At 41.1% G+C, this 26015-nt stretch overlaps 1 protein-coding gene across 2 annotated transcripts in view; it reads right to left on the minus strand.

Annotated features, from left to right (window-relative positions):
* ece2a (endothelin converting enzyme 2a) overlaps positions 1-26015 on the minus strand; it is a 64305-nt gene that overhangs the window by 5004 nt on the left and 33286 nt on the right. For both annotated transcript variants that reach the window (XM_063885026.1, XM_063885027.1), the window contains exon 3: positions 24098-24381. In XM_063885026.1, coding sequence (XP_063741096.1) covers positions 24098-24381 — 284 coding nt within the window. The remainder of the gene's footprint in view (positions 1-24097; positions 24382-26015) is intronic.

Below are 26015 nucleotides of genomic sequence, written 5' to 3' on the forward strand. Positions count from 1 at the left end.
CTCAATTTGCAAGCCTATTGGCTGTTAATGGCCTAGATGTGATGAGGGTGAACACTACAAACAAGAAGGTGGATCTTGAGTGAAGATTTCTCTGTTAAACAAAAGTATATCGACTTGGGATTCTCCACGTTTCATGTGTCTACACGATCTTAATGAGTTTAACTCTTCTGAGCTGACAATCAAACACAAGCTAGGTGGCTTATGGGTAATACTGAGTACCCTCCCTTTACTTTTTTTTGTATGGATCGGATATGAGCTAAATAATTGCATGACATGACAGAATCTTGGACGCCTGACTATGTCTTGAATTTGACCTGTGCTTGAATCCTAACATGACAAGTGAAAAAGGGAATGTTTTAATGGTTTTATTAAGTGTGGCAGTTCGTCCATTTCACCTCCTTCTCTTTAAGTCATGAAGGAGGTTGTGAGTGCTCAAGTTCAGCTGTGTAGTTCGCTATACTATGATCATTGATTTGAAACAGTCAAAAGATAAACAAAATCTTGTTATGACAATATATTTCCATCATCCATATGTGGGAGAATCCAAAACAAAAAATAGCTGTTAATATTATTATGTTTGTCTATTTTAACAGATGACGGAGGCTGTGTAGGATGATTAGTAAGAGGCAGGCAGAATGTGTGTGTGTGTGTGTGCACCTGCCTCACTGTGGGCAAGGCAAAGCTGATCAGTTGGTAGAAACAACAGCAGAGCCCTATCTCTGGTCAGCAGACTTGTACAGACCACAGCCTACTGTCTCCTTTAGAACACACAGACACACACAGACACACACACACACACACACACACACACACACACACACACACACACACACACACACACACACACACACACACACACACACACACACACACACACACACACACACACACACACACACACACACACACACACACACACACACACACACACACACACACACACACACACATTACACTGCACCCGCTAAACATGCATGTTTAAACACACAATTAAACTGGGGCAAACGGAAAAGAGGGGTGGAGGTGAACTTTTTATTCAGGTCATATTTTTGTTTCCAATATTTTAAATCTTCTTCCCCCAGTTTTTCTTTGCTTTACTGATCTCATGTTGCTTCACAGACCCACCTCAATGTTTCCCCTCGCTGAAGTAATGTGCCTTTTCTCCTCCACCCCATTTCACCTCGCTCATGATGTGGAGAGCAACAAGGTGTTAAAGTCTTGAGGAAACAGGGAAATTAAGGAATGGGTGAGAGGAATAAGGAGAGTAAGTGGGAGTGGGTGTTGTGAAAATTAGGTCTAATGTCCAGTCTCATAACAAGGCAGGTCTGCTCTTCCCACAAGGGTGCGACGGCCTGCTTTCCTTCAGCCCTCCATCCCTGTTTTATCACTCCCTTTTTGTTCTTCTTTCTCTAAGCTCCTGCTTCATGAGCCAAATGTGCAAATGCTATAAGGCACCATCTGCCCTGAAGTATAGATCTGCCTGAGCGAGTGGGCTGTTTCTGCACAAGCAAAGTGTCTCCTTTGGGTTTGTTTCAAAAGGAAAAGCTATGGCAGAAAATACAATACCAATATATATAAAGATGCTAGCAGTTTTTACTAAGCTCAAGTGCTCCATATGCACAAGCTCAAAACAACATAATAAACATACATAATTCTGATCACACGTTTTAATTTATTCAGACACCTACTCCCACTGGAGGACTTACAGTACTTGGCATGGTGCTGGATAACAGGGAAAACGTGAGTGTTGGATTGCCTGTCTCCACCCTCCAACACTACCTCCTCCATCCTGCCCACCCATCTTTCCTCCCCAAATTTCCCTCGGCTACCCACCTCCTGTCCTCCCCTCTCTTCTCCTCACCCAGCTCACACCCCATCACCTCCGCCCACCCACTGTTCTGATAAATTATACATCAGAGACCCTTTCTTCTTTTCTCTTCTCTTCCTCAACATCTATCCACCCTTGCTTTACTATAGGAGAAAAAATGGCTAATTTGTGGTGACACTGATTCCAAATGGAGAAATCTGATATAAATCGGCTTGTGGGGGCTCGGGCTACCATAGGAAGACAACAGCATCTTGCCTTTCGAGTAGGCGCATACCTCCTTCTCACACCTCGCGTTGTCATGGAGACAAAAGTGAGGCGCTGGCCCCGGTAACATATGTAGGTCAGAACGGGACGCCTCTAAAAACAAAAACATGAGGCAGCACAACAGTGAGACTCACAAGTTTGTTAAATGGGGAAAATGCCAGGAGAAGGCTATCCCATTTTATTCCTCCTAATCCTCCTCTTTTCCTGGAATGGAGGGCACGTGATGAATCCTTCGTGGTCTAACATATCCCAGGATTCAATGCGCAACTGTGATGAGTTAGTTAAAGACAACAACAATAAAGAATGGCATCTGCTGAGTCAGCATCGGCATGGATGTATGAGAAAAGCAGAGGAAAATCTATACATTTGTTGAGTTGAATCAACCAATGACACATACTTTAAACCCAAGGGGTCTTTACTTTGAAATAATAAACCAGGTCTACCGTCCCTCTGTGAAGTCTGCAGCCGACACAGCCAGTGGAAATAAACATCAACCACTTGCCGGGGTTTCAGGCTTGAGTGAGTTTGTTTGCTGGAAAATTCTTACACAGCATTAAAATGAGTGGGTTAATTATATGTGGTTGTACCTTTAAGAAAAGGAAGGAATTACTAATACTTGACAAGTAATATAACTTTACACTGGTTCGAGGCTAATTCTACAACATGAGGATAACTGAAAGCTATGCCTTGGTTATTTCCCTTAAAATTAGGGGAACACTCGTCTTTAGGCACATTTTCAACTTGGTGCCCATGCTGATGTTATGTAATTGTCAGATTGTGTTTGTGTGTGTGTGTGTGTGTGTGTGTGTGTGTGTGTGTGTGTGTGTGTGTGTGTGTGTGTGTGTGTGTGTGTGTGTGTGTGTATTATGTGTCCATGCCTGTGTGTGGACTCCTGTCTAACCGATCTGCATCTTCAATTAAATCTTCAATTTAGGTGCCACTTTTCCCCCTTATGGCAATCTGGCATGCCAAGCTAAAATTAAAACATCCTCTTTTATCAAAAACAACCGTCTCTTGCTTTTATCTTTCCTTTCTTCTTTATCTCTCCCACTCCCTCTCAAACCCTCCTCACCCTTTATGCCTTCCCTTTTCATTGGGGACCAGAGAGGTTTGCTTTAATTGCTGAACTACTTTTCACACCGGCAGAGAAAGACAGAGACACACTTTAGACACCCACACATGCCCACTGTCACGCTTCCAGCACTGCTTTTGAATTCCCACACTCCCAAGCCTGTGTGTGTGTCTGGGTGTCTGTGTGTCTGTGAGAGCATTTTGCATGTGTTTTATTTTGCTCAAACTTTCTCCATCCACATGTACTACTTAAAAGCAGTCACAGATACAAAAGCAGCATTTCACTTTGAATAATTATTCTAAATTAATTAAGCCATGTTTGCTATTCTTGGCGCAGTATGATGAAAAAATGATGCAGACTTGGTGAAAAACTTTGTACTGGATGGGAATGCACAGAGTCAGCAGATGTGTAATTAATAAACTTGTCGAAAAAAATAAAGTAAAACTCTGAGGAATACGAGCCACAGAGAATCTGGAGCAACACATTACTGCTGGTACAGTGACACGTTTGGCTTCGAAACAGGAAGAGTAAAAGGAGGGGTGTGTTTCCCTTTTGTTGGCTCCCTCCCAATGCGCCGTTGTTTCCCCAGTCTCTAAATCTGAAGCTACCTTTTAAAGCCCAGGACACTTATTACACTTATCAAGCCCTCGCTTGCACTTATATGTAATTATCCATTAAGTTCTTGTGGGTAGACTTGCATCCACAGCGGCTGAGTAATTAGTTTATTGTAGCCTTTGTCTATTTAGCAACACTTGGAGCTTACAACTCACACTCCAGCTAATGTTTCACCACTTTATACGATTAGTTTTAAGACTTAAACTGCCACTGCATATTTAACAGCTTGGACAGAGTGGAACAAGTCAATCAAAAGAGAGAGACTTAGATCAAAAGCCAAAACAAAAACAAGTACTTCAATAAAGTCTCACCATCACGAGCCAGAAATAAAACGTTTGGCAGCAGCTGGAGATGGCGGGAGACACAGTTAGAGAATCGGAGCTGGAGAGAGGCAGAAAGGGAAGTAAAGTGGGCCAGTGTGTCGGGCTGCTGGAGGGGCCTCCCGCGGGACGAAGGGCGGGGACAGGACCGCCCTGTGGAGGTTCGTGCAGCACACTGACACAGTATGATCCATTCAGTGGGCCAGTGGCACGGGGAAGCCACTTGAAACCAACAAATTACATGATCCAATGTAGCTGTGAAGAAGGTAACGTCTTCCGGTCTCACTTTATCTGTCTCAAAACAAAGATTACAAGAAACATTTGAGCTTTATTTATATTTCCTATACATGTCTTTTCTTATGAGAAAAAAAGTGTACTTTCAACCAAATGTGGGAATAAGTTCATATTTTCTTGGTTATAATCTGTTTGCATTACAAGCATTTTATGAACATAATGCGGGAGCCACTGTAGCATAGGAAGCAAGCTAACAGCAGTGTCCAGCAGCTTGAAAACGGTTTTGGTTCAGCCTCTTATTAAACATTAAATTACTGTTAATACTTTCCATTGTTGCCCTTGTGCAAACTGCAGCTTACCCTCTGAGCCCCTACTGCTTGTTTCACCATGCAGATAAATAAAGAAGAATCTGATTTGTTCTAATGTGATCTTTTGAAAAAGTGACAGCACTAGTTTCCATATTGCGTTAATATAAACCTGTACTCAAATTGTAAAAGTCGAGACCTAAGTAGGCCTACCTCCAGGTCCATCACACCGTTCTACCCACAGGGCCCAGGCTTTTAGCACTAGGCAGAGGAATTGAAGCCTGTGCCCCAGAAAAAGTCCCTCAGTGAAAACAAAATGGGCTGCTATGAATCCTTGAGAGTAACATTAAAATGATTTGCTTCAGTGTTCCATCTCAATTGGCCACTTAACTGCTACTTGGTAAGAATTTGTTTTTATCAACCGTTGCTCCCAGCCAGGCGAAACTCCCCCCCCCCACAGGTCTCAACACACGGAGACCTCTCAGTGACTCATCCTACAACAACGCAGAAGTGGGTCTCTTTTGCTTTCCCTCGCTCAATTGGCTAATCAAAAATAAATCTTGCATCCTATCATTAAGGAGAGGCACATTTCCTCCTGAGTGCAGCAAATAAATTGGCTTTACCTTTCTCGGTTCTCCTCTGAAGAGCAGAGGAGGGTCAAAGTTTCACTACTCTCAGATGAGGGAAACCAATTCATGTGAGGTGGTGCTTGTCAGAGAAATAACAGTAAAAGGTCAGAAAACACTGGTACATTAACTCTGTCCGTCACTGGTTCACATACACTCCTGGCTCCACAGAGCAAAATAACTGTCAAGAGGGTTTTCTAGTGCTCTATGCAAGTTGTCCTGAATAACAGTAAACCTAATTTACTGAGTGACTGTGGAGAGAGCATTAGAGGTAGAAAACTCTTCTGTACAGCATAGGACTACTGCAGACGTAGGCGGGCCAGTTTCCATAACAACCTGAATAAAAAAAAAAGATATAAAAAACCCAAACAAGTTCAGCTAATTTATTCTTGAAGTTTGGGTGCAAGAAAGCAAGTCTGCTTATCTATTTTTGCTGTTGCATAACACATAACTGCAGCCTAAGTTGATTGTTCCTAAAGCAAAAATGGATGCTTATTGTTGTCACCAAACCTTCTCCCTGTTCTTATAACTACTCTATTCAAATGTGAGGCTGCCCGTCATTCCTATTTAGACAGTCGACAGTTCTTCCATTCATAAGTGATGTAACATCAGCTGTTTGTGAATGATGATGCATTACCAGACTATACAAACCACTGCTTTGTTTAAGGCATAACATATATAGGACAATACAAAATACTGTGATTGGCCAGTGATTCTTGGGGTTTGAGCATTGAGAAAAAAAAAACATATAAGCAATTATATTTGTGAAAGCCAGCAGCTGTGTTTGATGCTCTAAGTGTCAAAGGCTGCAAGCTTTCAATGGACCAGCTTGGAGTACTATTAATGGACTTACCGTATGTACTGCAGGGTTTCATTCAAGGGGGGATGACCAGGAGGACGGATTGTAATCTGATTTTAATCCAATAGTGATAATCCAAAAATACTTGATAATACATTACTACACTAAATGACAGGTGTCAATCCTGATAGCAAGGAAAATTTGCAAATAATTCAGTTTTACAAATAAACAGGGAAAGGATTCTGCTTAGGCACTTCAAGGCAATACTGTCATTGTGTGAAAAACAGTGCAGGCTTGGTGAAAGTTTCAAAAGTTTAAGTTGATTTAAAGGAAAACACTTTTGATAGTCTGAAAAGGGGGCAGAAAATAGACTCCAAACCATAACACACAACAGAGACAACCAGAGTCCCAGGGTTTGGTCCTTTAAATGTGAGTCAATGAAACTTTTCAAATATAGATATGTGAGAGAAAATGAACCTGAACTGAGCCGTCACATTGTGTACAAATCCTAGAGTTACTTTCTATCTGGCCTACACTAGAGTGATCTTCCAACTCTGAGCCAATGGGCAATAAGACAGCACTATCTTTTCCCAGTTGTAGTGCCAAATTTATAAAGCAGATCTTTTTCCTCGTACAAAACCAGGCCGGGACTCATTAAATATTAGATCATAAAACTGTTCTTTAACTGTGCTTCTACTGTCTCATTATACAGCAAGTGTTAAGAGCCTTTGCAGTCAGGCAGTGAGCGCTGCAGACTCAGGGGAACAAGTGATGGGTTCGAGCCCAGTGTAGTGTGACTGTACTGCATGTGATGGAGGGGGAGGAGGAACTGGATCCACATTAAAGCAGTGAGGACTACAGAGAGAGAGAGAGAGAGTGGGGGGGATAATAATAAGTAAAACTGCAGACTATAGGGTAAAAAAGAAGAGATTTGATTGGCATGTTCCTCACTTGAATATAAGTTCTGTTGCATCTCTGAGGGCAGGTTAACATAAACCATTATTACTTTTGTTATGTAAATCCCAGCAGAGTCCATCCAGAGTAATTAAAGAAACCTATGTGGGTGTGCAGTGGACTTTAATATAACATTAATTTCCCTTATATTCATTACTTACCAGTAGTTTTTCCAACCAATAACTTACTTAATGACTTGTTTGCACTTCTTACTGCCTTGACCGTATTGTATTGTTTTGTATTTGTATGGTAATGTTGTATTGTTTTGTAAGCGTACTGTTGAATGTATCATAGGTCCAAATGTATACTCACTTTATGTATTATTTATTAAATAGTTGAAACTAGCTTGTATTGGCATAATTATACTTATACTGTATGTTATGTGTGATTGCACCATCGGGAACTACCTCATATCAGGGCAAAACTCACTGACCCACCAGCCGTATTAGCAAAAGAAAGCACTCTAAAAAACAATTAAAAAGGTTGTCTCTGTCAAGAAAGTTGTTGCAGGACAATGTACTGTACCTGGCGTCTGGCCAACAAAGGAGTGTGAACAGAGTCTGCCCAGAGGCAAACAACATTTACAGGGAGAGGGAAGGCTCCAAAAGAGAGTCGGCTCCAGTCTGACAACTCTGATGAGTGGCAAAGCCAAACCAACACAACAGTACCCTCACAGCTGCTGTTCAACAACACCTTGTTGGTGTCAGTAAGGACAGTCGATCTTGGAGGAGATGAATGGATGATGTTGGTGAGGCATTGAGCAGGTTGGAGTGTCAGACAGTCAGGGCTGACTGTCTGACTGACTCACAGACTGACTGACTGACTGACTGACTGACTGACTGACTGACTGACTGACTGACTGACTGACTGACTGACTGACTGACTGACTGACTGACTGACTGACTGACTGACTGACTGGAGTGCTGTTTTAGCTCTGAAATGTGTTTACCTACTTCCACCAGGTTGGGCTGGACTCCCGCATGGAGTAGACTAGTAGTAGGAGTTGATGTTGAAGTGACTAGAGTGGGGCTGAGTCACCGGCGATTAGGCATTAATCCAAATTTAACAGCCAAGGGAATTCCCTAGCATTTGTACTTCAGCATCAGGAGTGACTGAATCAGGAGCGACCCACATTTAGACAACTGGCATGCGCAGAAAAATGTGCAGAGCTGATTTGGTTAGCCATGCAACCCTCGCAGTAGGTCCTGATGCAGTTAGTTACAATGAATTAATAGTTAGTGTTGTTACTGAAGATTTATCTGGGGCCTAGATAAAGATGTTTGGATTTAGAGTGAACTTCAGGAAGCGTACAACTTTGTATCACTGGCATATCTTGTTCATTGTTAGATTTGACTCCTTCTATTTCAAAGAAAAAACAAAGAGGACCACTGCTGCTGCTGCCGGCTGCACATCATGTTACTATAAATGCTGTCTGTGTAACAGACAGATCAGTATTCAACTTATGTAACTTTGTAAACCCTCACTCCTCTCTAGAGCAAAACCAGAACAAATTGTGATATACTTCTAGCATCTGAAGACTTATTCTTCTGTCACCTCCCTTTACTTTTCAACAGTTCTTCTTTTTCAAGGAAGATCAATATAACCATGTGTGGCATAATGCTATAAATTGAAATATAATAATCTCAAAATGTACAACAACAAAAGTCAACAATGAGGATAATATACAATTGAATTTTAAATGAGATTCCTAGCAGTATGTTGTCACATATGCGTATAGTAGAGTTGACGCCATATTTTCACCATTGCATGCTAGCCTGATTTCTATGGGCAGTAATGACAAACAACATCAAGAGTGCTTTTCCCAGAGCTAATCCCAAAGGGGAATGAACAAATCCCTTTGCATCTTGCTACCGGCATCAAAGCTGGAAAGAGTAACACTGCACATCAAAGCCTAAAGCAACTCAAAAAAATGCAATAAATAAAAATCATCAACAGCCGAAAAGCTGAGCGACTTTAAATCCCTTCGAAAAATAAATCCACCTCATTCCTTTTTACTGTTTCTGAAAAAGGAATGAGGACTGTGGCTATTATTCTATTTTTGTGTCAGCAGTCGATCCTGTGGGCATAATATGCGGCTTGCAGACTGATACAGACCAGGTCGTCTGGAGCACTGGATAGGGTTCCGAAGCACGCCCACACAGGTCCCCTAACACCCCTGATCCCTGGAGAGAAAGTAGTGCTCTTTCTCAGAAGAAGAAGATGGAACTGTCAATGTTATACAAGCCTTACTGTGCAACCAGTAGTCTCAGTAAGGGTTTGGAACAATATGCAGCAGTCTATAATGCCTATAATTCTGCAGCAAAATGACATTTTAGCAGTAGTAGCAGGAGCTGATACCACCTAAGCAGCAGGCGTAACACGGTCGCTCCATCACTGTCGCACCTTCTGTTTGTTTGCGCTCTGCTTGCCTGTCACTTGTTTTTTTTTCGGTTCCCTCTGTCTCTTCATCTCTCCCTGTCTGATCGTGGACTGGATGAGCGACTTGGATTCAAGAAGCTGTGATTGTTTTGTGAAAATTCAACGTGGCCACAGGCTGTTGTTTTTCATAATTGAGTACCGGAGCAACAATGTGACCACAAACAAGACACACAACAGACTGGCACCCTCACACCGACGGGCTGTTGCAAAATAAGCCTCATTTTCATAATAAATACAGGTCAGAGCGATCAGACCACTTACAGTAGTCCCAAAGAAGAAGCACTTTAGCGCATTATTAGAAGTTTTGAACATGTAGGAGCAGAACATACCCCCCTCCCCCCCTTAACATGTGAGAAGCCATGTCTTTTGAGCGCTCTTTCTCTGTTATCTCTTTATTCTCGTCTATTTCTAAATTTGAAGCAACATTAAAGCCTAGTCCGTGTTCCTGTATGATTGCATCATTTGGCAAGTGGTAAAGTTATTTCAAACCGAGGCTCTTTATACACGATGCAGAGGCTCAGATGGGCAGAAAATTGAAGATTTTGTTTATAGGAAGGGAATGGAAAGGGCAGATAGACGTAAAATCTAACTCATTATAGACACATCTATTTTCTGCATGTGCTTAAGGTATGAGATTTAAAGTTTTGTGATAAATGTCAGGTTAACACAGTGGATACGTTTCTTTATCCTTTAAAAGAGTGCTAATAGAGATTCAGGAATCTTGAAAGTAATTATTGTTTGTTCAGCAGCCTAGTTTGAAGCTTAAATAAACTCAACCCTTGAACATAGGATGATTTTGATGTTTAAAATTACTTTAAGTTTACTCAAATTGTATTAATGTATTCATTCATTAATAATATGATGAGTATTTCTCAGTGGATTTAAAAGCTAAAAACCAAACCCACAGTTTCATCTTGATTTCAGTAAACAGGAGGCGACAAAACAAACTTTCCCCTTTTCCCGCACACCTCTCGCCAGCGATGGCACGGTGGGATGCACTGCACTGTCACATAGTTTCCATGGTAACCTGTTGCTATGGAAACAGGCCCTGGAACAGACTCGGGGTGGAGATTTTGTTGCCGGAGAGGAAAAGGGAGGTGAGGATAGAGAGGCAGAAAAATAAATAAGAAAAAAAACTACGGGAGAGGAGAGAGAAAACTAAATGGCTATAAAGTTTAACATTACATGAAATAAAGCGGAGGAGCTCAACATACAATAATGTCGATGTCTCAACACAATCCTCTAATCCCAAGAACTTCAAGACACAATTCACTTTGAACCTCATCTTCTGACGTTCAGGGCTGGCTAGTTTATCACTGGGATATTTTGGGATGCGCGTGTATGATAGGGAACATTGGAGAAAAGGAGGGAGCAGCCTCATTGACATTCATCTCACTCGTGTGTTGGCCTTGTACAGCAAACATTACATAACCACTGTGATGGCTGATCGCTGGCACCACAGACAAACAGAGTTCACACTCTTTCTCTGCGTGTTGTACTCTTTTTATCTTTGTGTGGACCAATTACAATGTTGAACATTCAGAATAAAGCCTTTTGAATTGTGTTAATAAAGATATAAATACACAAGGGGTGAAGGTTAGTAACTGGATGAACATTTGTGTTAAGCATGTAGTCCTGGTGATTTACCTTCACGAGAAATAATAAAAATGACAGACCTTGAAAGAAAAGGAAAAGGGTGTGTGTGTGTGTGTGTGTGTGTGTGTGTGTGTGTGTGTGTGTGTGTGTGTGTGTGTGTGTGTGTGTGTGTGTGTGTGTGTGTGTGTGTGTGTGTGTGTCTGCTTGAAGTATGTTTTGATATTGGAATCAAGTGTCAAATAACTGACGCTATGAATCACCTTTTCAAGATAACAGCCAATGGTCATGTAACAAGCACACAAACTCACTTAACCACAACATTGAGCAAGAGAGGCAAGTGGTAAACAGCTTAATTTGTTTGTTACTGAAAAAATAACAAGGATGTAGCGCTGAGTGATGGAAGGTAAATCCAAGCCTGACACACTCATTTGCAGATGTCCGGATACACAAGGCAGTTTACCAGAAATTACACATAGACCAGCCTTTAGACTACATTTGATTTCCCGTAACGCCTTCTTGCTCACTCACCACCCCCTCCTCATCTCCATCTCGCTCTCTAATCTCTCCCTGGCTGAAGTTGGACTGCAGCCTGCTGGGTAAGTCTATTTAACTGCTGTCACATAGAGAGCCTTGGAGCATGTTGTGCAGCACACTCAGTGACAGACAATATGGGCAGCGACTGGCAGGGAGCACCATAGGACAGATGGATGCATACAGACACTCGCACTCAGATGCACACTTTGGGTTATTCACTCAATCTCTATGAAAAACTGCATTAGGGAGTTCCGTCAGACATTCATGGCAGCAACACAAACACAACTGTGTGGGAAATAAACAAATCTGAGAGCAAAAATGTGCGACAGGATGTGAGTTATTAACTTCAAACTACAAGGACAAAGCATGCAACCTCCCTTTGCCATTTGCAGAGAATCCTAATGCATTTACTTATGCAAAAGTATGTACATTTATGCCCCATTACCGTGGATCCGCATGCAGGGTTGGGGTTCGATTGCATTTTAGCCAATTTGAATTGAGTATTGAATATGATTCCTTGGAATCACTTATCTAACACTAAGCAACATTGACATTTATAGTTGGTAAATAGATATCATCGGTAAAGGACTATTTCTTATTTGGGACCAGTAACTTCCTAGTCTCCTCCAGTTGCTAAGCAACAAGTCCCAGCGAAATAAATAGACTGGGACCTCAGCCCCCCGTAAACTGTGATTTGTTGTTTTCACACTTCAGTTTTTGGATGAAATAAAATAGCTGTTTCAAGTCTTTATGCTAAGCTAAGTTAGCCACTTGCTGGCTGTAACTTCATATGTAAAAACACGAGGGAGGTATCAATCAAAATGTGGGAAAAATGGAAAACATACCACATAGGAACGATTGCAGTGTTGTTATTTTATCTTTTCTTAAAGTGTCTGATTTCATGTTTCAGATGCACCTTACGGATGCAATTTTCATCAGACTGGAAACATGTGATATGACAACATCCACAGACAAGCACTGACAGGCAGAGTTTCAAAAGGGAGCAAAGAGAAAGATGAGCAGTGAGAACATCAGATGGTCAAACCAAGAGGAGGCGGAATGAGGCCGATTATTCTCTTATGAATCGTCACAGTTGCTCCAGGTATTCTGTTTTCTGTGGAGGTTTGCAGCGACTTCAGTCTGAAGGAACTGAAGGAGGCCATTTGATTAACTGATTGGGAGTATTACACAAATAAACATCCCCGTGAGCAGTTTGTAGCAAACTGACATCTATCAACTTCCTATATAAGCTCATGTTGATTATCCATGTTCACATTGATGTTTGTGAAGTGATGACGGTCTGATTTGACATTTTATCTGCATCTCCAATCGATGGTGGCAACTTATCTTCATAAATGTGGAAGGAGGCCATACAGGGGATGTTATTTTATGAGGTTCAAACAAAAGTCAGCCACCTGTAAGTGGAGACACTAAAAACATGAAGTAACTTTAGAGGTAACGAGGCCTTGAAATACATTAAAGTTATTGAAAACGTGAAATGTAACACTTTAAATTCAGGAACAGTTTATTGGCAAATATAACATAAGATTTGTTGAAAGCATTTTTTAGCAGGGTTTTGTCATACATTAGGACATTTCTTAGACTTGATTTACGTATTCCTCCATCCCTTAATTCTGTTGGCACACAGCAACCACAATGACATTTTGTTTTCACATATACAATACAGTGGGTGTGAAGTGCAGCGTCTGCCAAAAAACCTGCTGACAGCTACTGGCAGCGACTGTGTGGCAAGTGTATTAGTCTCTGTCACAGCATCAAACTTCTTCCAGCATGGGAGGTGTCAGTTAAATAAATGTATAATTGTCTCTAGTCTGTCAAGAAGCAGTTAATTGACTCAAAGACCATTTTGAAGGACACTTTTTAGCACTGAAGAAATGCAAAGAACTCCTTCTACACATCTGTGTGACACTGGTGGACACAGGGTCACTTCTTCGCATGTGTGTCGAAACATTTATTTCCATCTATGTGTTTGCATGAGGTTTTTCGGTGTCCATTCAAGTATGTGGAGAACGTGTGTGTGTCTTTAGCACTAGAGGCCAGCTGTTCAGCAGTGGGATCCCTGCACATCTGGCAGCATGCACTGGCCCTGGAGTGGAGAGGGTAAACAGCATAACGCTATGATGAGAGGGATGGGAGAAAAAGAGGGAAGAGGAGGAGAAAGGATTAAAGACAAAGGGGGGTGGCAGAAGGCTTGAGAAGATGAAAAGATGATAGATTTAGCTGAATAAAATGAGATGATAATAAATGGATATACATTTTTACTTTAGACGGAACCAGCTGTATGTTGTGCGATGATCTGCTAGTAGAAGAAAAATATTTCTTACAAGTCTTCAATGTGTCTGCTGTGGGACTGGATTGCAGGCAGATAGAAGATCACAAGTAAGGGCCATCAACCCAGGCCAGCGTACTATGAAAGGTTCGGGGAAAAGAAAAGGAAAAAAAAGAGTTGACTAGAAGAGATAAAGTGTCCAAACTGCAGGCTTGATTGGTTTGCTGTGCGGAGGAAGACGGTTTTCACAGTTGGTTGGTTCCTATCTATCCAGAAACACCTCTCACACACATGCATGAACACTTGCCAAAGCACAGACACACAGTTCATTTAAAGGTAATTTAAAGATTTTAGTTTGATCCGGTCAAATCAAAGCATGTTCCCCTTCATGTTGGATGAGAGTTTTCTCTGATCTCCCATTCACACTGCCCATACCATGCACACTGCAGTCTCAAAATAGCACTCTCAAGAGTATAAGCCTTCATTTTTCACGACCCCCCCTGATCTTTTAATGTGGAATGCATGAAGTAACACATTCTCTAATGTGTCAATAGAGACACAATTAATAACAGTGATCTCAGACTAAATGAAAATCTACTAAACTGTCCTGAACTGAAATTAAAACTTTCAACAGGAGAACACAACGCATTTCAGTCAACCCAGCCTCCCTGCTTTCTGACTTTCAAAGGCATTAATGAGAGAAAAGTGTCCGTATTGATTCTGTTGCATTCTAACATTGATCGGACAGAGGCAGAGTTTGTCCCATCGTGCAGCTCACAGCAGCCAACTGAGAAACACCCAGTACCATTTATAAGAAGTATTTGTTCAACTTCCTAGCTCTAAATAAAAACGGGGTGTAAATTGACATCACTATGGCTTCCTGGGATTACACACATGTTAAAAGTATGTCTCACTGTTTCTACAACTATTTAAACAAAAAAAGAATACTGTAAATGAAACAAAACAATAGAAATGTACTTCTTTCTAACATATAATTATCCCATTGTCTAAACTTATTTGCCCCATTTCTTTCAAAGTCTATGAAACTTAAGGCAGAACGAAACCAACAGTCTACTGGACTGCATGACAACAACTTTGAGAGGCACTGTGAGTGCCAACGCTGTTGACTTTGACATCAAGAAGCATGCAAAAGGCTCTCAAATCTACAGTATGCAGTATTGCTCAATAATTAGCATCTTTGCAAAGCAGATAATGTTAACAGATTTGCTCAAGGAAAAGTTCCACATTTTGGAAAATATGTTTGTTCTTCTCTAGGGAAGACTAAGATGAGAAGATCGATGCAACATCTTTATTTTTTATTTACACACAACATCTATTGACGTCTGTCTGTCCTGGGAGAGGGATCCGTCCTCTGTTGCTCTCCCCAAGTTTTCTGCAATTATTCCCCCATTAACTGTGGGTTGGAATATGTTCCTTGTCCGATGTGAGGGTCATATTTGTATTCATATTCTTTACAAACTTTAAAGAGACAAATGTCCTTTCCTCTCCTGCATGTGGTTCTGTTTGTGTATTTGCATGTACCATATTTCAAGCTTTTGTTTCAAGCCTGTGTGACTGAACATGCAAGTAGTGGCAGTAAAAATCGACACTTAAGCATAGCTACTGAACCAAAATAAAAAAGTGACTAACCTTTAACAACATTAGCTACGCCTTTTGAGATAATAAGAGCGTCAGACAATATCCCTTTTACACCAACATATTTAGGACATGATGATGATGACGATGATAAAGGGGTACTTGAAATCATCTGACAGGGCTGTGAGGCTACAAGGGACAGACAAAAGGGTTGGAACTACTCCAGACTGACAAACGGTGATTGGTTATAAAAGGCTGGGGAATTAAAAAAATCCCAGCCTGCACAGTCACACACACACACACACACACACACACACACACACACACACACACACACACACACACACACACACACACACACACACACACCCACACACACGCACCTTGGAGATTTACGTGATCTAATAACCTTCTTCAAGGGGTGTACTCCACTCCACTTCGCTGTGGCTTACATTGATTTTCCACACATTTACTCTAACAATAGATTTAGCTTTTTCACCCTTCCAGCCCATCCTTTTCTTTGTGTCACCTGGATAAGCAGACAGTCAATTTTGAGATAAATTGCAGAGATAAACATTGAAGTCAGTAAAAAAAAAAGACAGTAAATTGTCTATAACACAACATGGCAACAATTTATTTCCAAGTGTTAGGGGTTTTTTTCAGGTTTTTCTGACCACACCTCTGCCGAGCTACACTGTTTTCTCTCCCTCATTATCCTCCCCACTTTTACTTTTCCTGTCCCTTGTCTCTAGTCTTCCTTATCCCGCTCTCCTTTATTCTTTTATTCCAATTAATGATCTTCCTCCTTTAGGCATCCGTTGTTTCCATAGGAACAGTGCTCTGTAGTCGATACCGGTCGTCTAGGCAACGGTGAACTTGGAAGGACACTGTGTGTGTGTGCGTGTGCGTGTGTGTGTGTGTGTGTGAATGCTTGAGAGAACGTTAGCTTTATATGGCCCCAATGCAGTGCCGCAGGTATGTTGTGGTCGCTTAATGTCTTTCTCTCAGACAAACTAAAAGTTGTCTTAAATTGTTTTGTTTTAAAAAAAGATTTCATTTTAAATTGTTAAGAAAATGTTGCCCTATTATTAATTAAAAACATATTCAATCAGCCTTGGCCACCATTTTCATCACTTTTCTCTTCACTTCTACAGCAGTGTGCAATTTGTTGTTGGTCTCTAAATCGCCTTCTAAGGTGTTCTCTTTGAACTTCTTCCCTCAGATTGTTGTACGTTTACAAATTCATCTTAATATATCTCTATCACTGTGCTTAATGCCTGCTCACTCTCAAACACACACCAGTAAACAGCAGGTTCTAAAGATTAAAATCTCTGTCCTGTGTACACACTTTATTGTGTGTTATGATGGATGGAAAATGTGTCTGTTTCCAACAGCAACACCGCAATCAGGGACTTAATACTAATAATACCCATACCTTGAGTGTTTGTTTAAAGTGCGTTGTTCATCACATGTGTTAATGCATGCACAGTGTGCATTAAAGCATGCAGTACCATGTATTACAGTTACTGTATGACTCATGTTAAACAGTTTTATCTGACAGCACCCCGCAGGACACGCTTTTCTGCATGCGGACAGTCTCTTAAACTTGAAGTCTTTGTGGGTGAGTGAGGGTGGGGTGGGGCAGTGTGTCTGTGAGCTTCCCTATTCACAGCTGGGAGAAACCATACCGCTGGATTAACAAAAATATTCACAGATAAAAAAAGGGAGCAGTAGGTGAAAAGTGCAGAGATTGCATTGGATTAAACTGGGACAGAGGACACGAGGGAAATGTAGAAGATGTGTACAAAAGGCAAGAGGCAATGTATTTATTGAATCTGATGACTTGCAACAAATATATCTAATGATCATCATACCACAAATACGTTTGTATATTTCTCTCAAATCTATTTTTTCCTCAATAAATTCTTAATTTACAAGAGGAAAAAGAGAACAACATTTTCACAAACCATAGTGCAATGTCATTTTCACATGCAACTATAAAGACACAATTTGATATAAAAAGTAAAGGATAAGCACTTACTATGGCTGAAAGGAATAGTTTCACAGTGCATGTTTGTGGTGTTTTGAAGATGTCAGTTTTTGTTTGTGTGTGTGGGGCAGGCTTCCCGCCAATGAGAGGGGAAAATGTTTAACCGGGCACGTGCAGAAAATCATCCCTGAGCTGTGTGAAAATCTCTGGAGGGGTGAGAAGCCTGGGCTTACTCGTCCATTCCATGATCCTCACACATACAATATAAATATACAAAGAAATCCTGCATAATGACACGTGTAAATGCAGAACTATATTTATGCATCCACACACACTCTGAAAGCTCATTCAAAAGTGCATGTAAAGACAAGATGCAAACATGAACAAGTTGCACGCAAATATTTAAATTAAAAGATGCTCTGCGAGCATACACAAACGCTAAGTGTGTTTGATCCCATCCTCACATTACACATGCGCAAACCAAAATGCAATCACCCACGCTCCCTCTCCTACACGTGTGCTCCACTGCTCTACTTTCCTCTGCCGAAGCTGCAGAGGCCGGCACACACACATACACACACACCTCGAGCACACGAAAACATATACACAACAAATGAACAGACACATAAGCATAAGAAAACACAAAAGCATGTGTTTGCACATGTGTAAGAAAGATGTGAGAGAAAAGGGGCTCACATGGCTTTGTATATAAACACAAGGAGGGATTTAAAAGATATACTTCAGCTGCAAACACTCTTTATATCTCAAGAACTTGCCAGAGAATGATCTGCTTTTTAAGTTTTCGGTGACAGCCATCTGTACATCCATGAGCACAATGCAGGAACAGATAATGGTTTGGCTTACTTTTAATGATGCTAAAGTGTCAAACCCCTGCACTTAGAACTGGGTTGCTAGAACTTACTGTCCACCAGTATGGTCATTATTTCTCAAATTTGATCATCACAAATACAATAGTATCAAATGTGTTCTTTCAGTGTTAAAGTGTGTTTCTTTATGGGCAAAATAATAAGTAAGCCACATTTACCTGTGCCACCAGCCTGCACCTTCATGGCCAAAATGAGTTAAAAAGTGCACATGTTTTCAATTACAGTATTTCCTATACGGTTTTCAAATATCACCCCATGTTTTACTTGAAACCATTTCAGTGACAGTGTGTGCACTACAAAGTTGTGACTATTATGACAGAAACTCCTAATTCAAGATTATATTGAATCTGTGTTAATATTAAGAGTTAATTTAATTTTAAGAGAAGCCTACAAACTGCTTTTCATATCTCAGACTCTTTTTAAGCCTCACCTTTAACAGACAACATTGAATGACAAACACATAGTGATATTTGAGCATCACAAGAACATGTTTTACAAACTGAAAAATATGACTGCAGCTAATTTGTGTGTGCATGACTGCTATGCCATCTATGTGTGTGTGTGTGTGTGTGTGTGTGTGTGTGTGTGTGTGTGTGTGTGTGTGTGTGTGTGTGTGTGTGTGTGTGTGTGTGTGTGTGTGTGTGTGTGTGTTAATAAGAATGTTTCCCAGGGGCCGTCCTCCCAGCAGGCATCCTAGTTTCCCGGTAATGGAGTAAGAGAGAACTCTCCAGGCAGTGCCCGGGGACAACCAATCAATGTCAACGAACGTCTTACAGTCTGCATCAAACCAGCTCGGGATGATGTCATGACAGGAGCCTCCCCCCGTCATGTGTGGGTGGTAATCTAGTGTTTTCCAATAAATGAGCCCTGTGGAGATGGGGATTCCTGATGATTGTGGGAAGGCATGATTTCCAACACCTTGCACACTTTAATTATGCTAAATGAAAATGGTATGCTTGGATAAAATGAACCTTTTGAATAAACTGAACTGATAACAAAAGTAGCAGAGCACAGAAACTCTGCATGACGCAAACATTGGCCCAAAAGTCATACTTGAGAAATGATTTCCTACATGTAGTTATAGTTATATAATATCTGTTTTTTTTAAAATATATGAATAGATTTCTCTTCCGGTGTTAGGCGTATTAAAGAGAGATGTCACTCAAACTGAATCATCATTAATCTTAGTAGTTACTTATGTTATTTTTCTTCTATGACATTTAGAAGGGTAAATAAGTTTTATGTTAACTAGGGCTGAACAATTTTGGAAAATAATCGATTTGCGATTTTTTTCCTCAATATTGCAATTGCGATTTAATATGCGAGTATTTTTTCAAGGTCCTCTTCTCATGTATTTTTCAACAAACACAAGCAATACATCAATCATGATTACAATCCTGAACCTCGTGAGGTAGCAACAGTAGCGAGGCAGGTTCTGCACAATACCTGACGTTGCGCAGCATCTTCCTTTTTAAAGGCAAAATAATTCCACACTTTGGTACCAAACTTCCAGCCGTGCACTCTTTTGACGAGCCTTAGGCCATTGTGCAACAGGTTCAAGCGCAGCGTTGACTTCTTTCCCTGCCTGCTCGGCTTCGCTCGGCTTCGCTCGGCTTCGCTCGGCTTCGCTCGGCTTCGCTCGGCTTCGCTCGGCTTCGCTCGGCTTCGCTCGGCTCCGCTTGGCTCGCTCGCAAGTCACGTGACCAGATCACGTGACCAGTCAAATCGCAGCCTTTGCGGTTGGAAAATCTCGTTTTGTCATATCGCGATATTATCGCAAATTCAATTAATCGTTCAGCCCTAATGTTAACCACACACTTTGTTTGGCGGACTTTTACCAGCAGCACAAATTAGGTCAGGACAAATGAGTCTTAATTGATCCATCAAAGCAGGCCACAATAGACAGTCATTATTTTGTAGTGCGGAGGATTTAAATTTCCTGCCACTAAACTGACACATTTGGGCCAATTACAGCCATTAAACATCAGTAACAGTGTCCGAAACATAACAACAAAATGTCATATCAGTTCTGGTCCGCAAAAAACCCAACAACTCCACAAAGTCTTACAGTTTTACTTCATCTGTTGCACACAACACACATTCTCTCACTAATTAACAGAAATTGCAGAGTCGCCAAATAGTAAACGTATATGTTAGAACGTGTATTATCCACCGTCTCTACCTTAACGACCTTGAGCAAAAAAAATCTGACACCAGGAAATGTCCTCTAGTCTGCACTTTGACCGCCTCGCCAAATCTCTAGTGAAAACGTTCCCTTTGATTGAGCCCAAGTCTTTACCTCTTAAACAGGACTACGGTTGGCAATTAAAAGTGTTAGTCTGAGATGATATCTAACGAAAGAGTCTCCATAGCAACGGCAAAAGTGATTTACAGAGCGTGCCAGGCTGTGAAATAAATTTCACACCTCAGTGCACCACGGCCGCTGGTGTGAGATTTTTTTCTGTGTGTGTATGTTAGCAAAAACAAAACAGTAATTTTAGCAAGGTTGTGTTTACAGCGAGTGTCCTTGATAGGCTCCAGTGATGGCCGTGTGAGTGCTGCATTCACTGCATGTATTCACCTGGCTATTATCAGGCTCTGAAATACGATATTTTGATGTGAAGTGGTATCAATTGTTTATTGTCACATGTATTTCTTTCTTTTTATACACTAAAAGCTCTCCTTTTTCTCTTTTCTCTTCCCTCCCCTCTCTCTTTCTTCCTCTCCTTTGCTACCTTCATGCCATCAGTCTCACGCTGGTGCTCTGCTCATTAGCTTTCTGTCAGTCCTGGTTTTGTCTCCTTTTTCCCCTTCTCTTTCGTCGTATCCTGTGCTGTTATGCAGTTTCCCTTCTTTTTCTACCTCTCCTCTTTCTCCTTCGCCCTTCAATGCCCTCTTCCTTGTGTGAATTCAGCAAAATATAATTCAGGGATGTCTTCCGTTTTTCATCATTTTTTCCTTTCCCTTCTTGCTTTTGTTTATCATGCCTCTCAATCTGCGATCATTAGGAAAGTGTGTTTTTTTAAAGCAGTGAAAGTAGGCTCTGAACCCACATTGCTGCAAAACATTAACTGGAATCGTGACTGCTGTACCCATACGAGTAAGTGAGGGAGCAAAAATAGACAAGCACGGAGAGCTATCGACTTCTCTGTGATAACACACACACACACACACCCCATGTGCACACATGAAGATGCTCAGAGTGCAGCAGAAAGAGAACATGAACACAATCACATATTACCATCTCCTCTCAGCCCTGAGCAAAGAGCAGGTGATAGAAACAAAATGAGGGTAAAACAGAGGGAGGGACGGGAGTGACAAGAAGAGATGATGTGCTGGAGCAGGCGATGACAACAGAGAAGGAACTTGAATCCTAAAGTGTAACGGCTTTCAAATAGGGCTGCTTCGTGACTTCAGCTTCACTTCCTTTGAAGGGAAGTCAAATCCTCCCATCTGTCCCCCAAACACACTCACTGATCCTCCTTTAATACTTCCTTCTGTTGGAGGAAAACACCCAGCACTCTGCCTACTACTTGAGTGAGCGTGTGATGCTATTGTCTGTCCTTTAAAAGTTGGCCCATATACAGCGGAGTATTTGCTTTTGTTTACTCCTTCAGTCAAGCTTGTCCCTGGTTAAACTCATAGCATTAAGTCAGGGTTAAAAGATCCTTTAAATACTTCCGTCTGAAAACATTTCCCAGGCCTATTCCTGTCCCAGGAATTACTGTTAGATATGGCATGCAATTTATCATGCCAATCCCTTCATTTTAAAGAAGCATGTTTTTTATCCAGTGACAAGACAGTGTTGTATTCATTGAGGTTGTCGCCATTTAAAAAACTAAGCACTTATTATGAGCTGAAACTAAAAATAAATTCTCAAATATTCATCCACTTTAAGGGTTGAACTGCAAGACAGTTACAATTGAATGTCGAAAACAAAACCAACAGCAGCGAAGGAAGGACACTGCTTAAAGTAGAGTACTAGTGTAAAATGGAATCAAACGACAATAAAGTTTGACTAATTAAGTTCAATGTAGTCGGTGCTAGCTCCTGCAATTTATGCTAAAGCGGATGACACCTATTGCTGCTCCACAATACATTTTGCTCTTGTGTTTATGCCACATGGAAAACTCACTATATGTATTTTTAAAGCCTGAAAAACTTGTTCATGAGTGACCTTCTACATAAAACGTTTGCAAAGCTGAATCGTTATGGCAATAGTTAACATAACAGTCGTTGTTTTTACAATCAATAAATAGACTGTTTCTGATCCAAAATGATGGAAGCCATTGGAATATTCACCGGAAAAGCTCCATAATATTTATACTTTATGTGTACTTTAAAAACATCAGTTCAAATGTGCATTAACATTACTTGCACTTAGTCCTCAGCCTGCTTTCATTGAAATGATTCACACATTCTGACCTTTCACACCGTTGCATTTACTGTAATTATACGTTCCATCTGTGTATTGAGCGTAAACTATACCTGTAATAACAAACTAAACTTTGAATAACAACCCATTTAGCAGGTGCTCCGAATGCGGCAGTGAGTGCATAATGAGTAATTATTTTCCATTCTGAGCTCGGGAGTCACCTACTCTAGTTTGATAGCAGCGTTCTCTTGTCTTATGGAGTCAAGGTCAAGCATGGCTAATGGCCAAAACATTGTAATTGTTACATTGACACAGTGGTGGTTAGTGCTGCAGCCAGCCGCTGAATAGCACTCGACGTCATGTAAGTCAACTGATGGGCTGTGGAGATGGAGTGGAAATGTAAAGTGCCACTATTACTGATTTCACTGTCAGAGAGGAGTCATTCAGAGATAAGCGCTTACTGTAGCAGTGCATTCAAATCATCGCAGGCATGTAAAGACTCCAGCAGCTTGAATAATACTGGCCAGAAAAGTTTTGATGTGTACATTACTGCAGACAAAGGCCAGTCTAAAAAAAACATCCTCCAACTCTTATAGAAACAAAGTATTGTACATTTCATTAGTTTCACTCTTCCAATTAATTTAAGGAAAACACAAGTGCACATGTCAATTAAGTGACAGAGTGAACTCTAAAAAGGTACCCTTTATAGCATTGAACCCCGTTGAAAGACTGCTACTTCATTACCATTCTGATGACATTATAAGGTTGGACTTTAGTATTTAGCTATGACAGGCGAAGTTTTTCATCTTTGTCTCAGTACAAACAAAAGACTACACTATGGAGAGGCTTTTTGAGCAAAAGCTCTCTGGGAACTATTGGACTACACTTGAAGGATCCCCACGCTGCTCTTTGGCCAGTTGAAGCAAAAAGGAAAGCAAACCGCACATATTCACACCTGAATTGTCAGTGATGGGTTTTCTTTCCACCAAATTGTCTTTCTGTTTAGTTTGAATGAAGTGAGTTAGAGGATGCTCGCCCTACTCGAACACATCTCCCAAAAGAAACTGGGGGCGAGATACACACACACAACCACAAACAACTTCACAAATATATTAGCAGATGTGAACTAAAAGTTCTACTAATGTGAAAATATATATTTTTTTAGAAGATAGTTGAACAAACAAAAAACATCATAGGTCAACCTTCGAAAATGGATGACCCATCCCTACAACACAACAGAGAATGAAACACAACTGCACATCCGCTCAAAATCCCAGCGTATGTTTTCCAAAACTCAATACATTTTTGCAAGGATTTCCAAACTTAGTCTCATTTTAGTTAAACATTTAAGCCTCGTCGGGATTGAACAATACCTCTGTGAGTGCTTGGTGAATGAAACAGGCGGTGTCAGGGGAAACCTCCCAAGGTGACTTCTCTTCCACCATGATGGCGTCCAGCGTGGCCTTTTCTAGGATGACATCAAAGGACGCATCAGGATGGGAGAGCTGGCGCACGTCCATCTGTTGCCAGGTCATTCCCGGGCAGCTGCTGTACCTGGAACTCATTGTACTGATGCAAACAGAGGAGTAGTCTATGTTGGTGATGGAGTGGTAACCGGCAGTGTACATGTCACCACTCATACTGCTGTTTCCACAACCTGAAGGAAAAGAAAGGAGAGAAAGGGGAATCATGTTAGGGGATAAAATAAGGCTGCAGAGAAAGATGAGCATGATAGGCGAGGAAGAATAAAAAAGAGCCAGATACTGAAACCAATATGTCTCTGATGACTCAAATCCCCAATCAGTTTTTCAGTATGAGTTTGTGATTGTGTTATCAATACAGCAACAAAATATTACTGAGGAGTCACTTCCTATCATGGTAACAAAGGCTGCTATGACGGGGACCGCCTCCTGTGATTGATCACACGCACACATGCACAATCTTTATTTGATCAAGCTTCCATTCAATCATGAGCACCAAGCAGAGATGGAAACCACACACTCCAGAGGACCATATGGACGCTTGTATAAAGTGATTTCAGGGGGGAGCAGTCTATTCTGACATGACCTCAGACTGCACAAAATCTGTCACAAGCAACAAGCTTTCAACTTGTAGACTGTCACCGGGTGACGGATGGATGAAAGCCAGGGAGTGAAATGAAAGGGGACAAAAGAAAAGTGAAGATTGCCTCTCATGTAGCGCGTCAAGATGAAAATAATCTACTGAATGCTGCATCTCACCTTTTGGATCAGATGACTCATAGATTGTGTAGATGTAAGAGGAGGAGGAGGTGTGGGTGGAGAACACATGCATAAGAAAATGGGAAAGGTGCCGTGGGAGGAGGACGTGGGGGGGACATATACACTATCTGATGCACAGAAACAGTATCAGTAAAGGTGAAGTTCATGAGTATTAGCCTTGGAGATGATCATATAATCTTGCGTTTATTAAAGTGATGATGGGGTGATAGGTTGGGCTGTGATTTCCGGCAGCACTTGGACACCTCCCCTGCAAACGTGTGGCTGTCGCTTGTTATCACCTTTATGCTTCAAACTAATTACCAGCCTCCAAATGCAGTGTGTGTGTGAACATGTGCACTATTGTAGGATCTATTCAGATCAGCAGTCTCACACACTTAGCAACACATTCAGGTGTGTGTGTATTGTGTAAAAACCTCTCATGTATGTTGTACTCTAATAATTACACGTAAATGTCTTGACAGGCATATACATACATGGATAATGGAAATCAGCATATCAAACTACGAAAACAGAAATGAAATGACTAGGAGAGAAGCAATGCCAGCTACACTCCACTGATGTGGCGTGTTTGTGACCGTGTTGGCTGTTTATACTCACACATTATGTGCCTGTGTGTGTGTGTGTCCCTTGATGGCTATCCCTGTGACGTTGGCTTCAAATATAAGGAGGAAATATGTCACAGGCAGATCATTGAATGCTTTCTTTATGGATGTCATGAAGATGACAGAATGTTTCAGGGTTGAATTACACAGGCTCAACCGGTTATTTTAGAGTTTTCTATTTTAGAACATTACTTTAGATGTGCCAAAAGCAAACAGCTTCGGAAAACCTATGTTGCATGTAGAGAGGCTAGCTGACATTGAAGAATCTTTCTGATAAAGAATCAGAGATATAATAAGAAATTATAGCATTATTCTTTATGGAAACAAGGACAATCAGTCCACAAATAATATTCAATTAATGGTTAAATTAAAAGGTCTGTGGCCTTGTTTCATGCCCAGGTTTGGTGTTCTCCAGAGTGGGTTGAATC

The sequence above is a fragment of the Eleginops maclovinus genome, chromosome 6, assembly GCF_036324505.1.
Source record: "Eleginops maclovinus isolate JMC-PN-2008 ecotype Puerto Natales chromosome 6, JC_Emac_rtc_rv5, whole genome shotgun sequence".
NCBI lineage: Eukaryota > Metazoa > Chordata > Actinopteri > Perciformes > Eleginopidae > Eleginops > Eleginops maclovinus.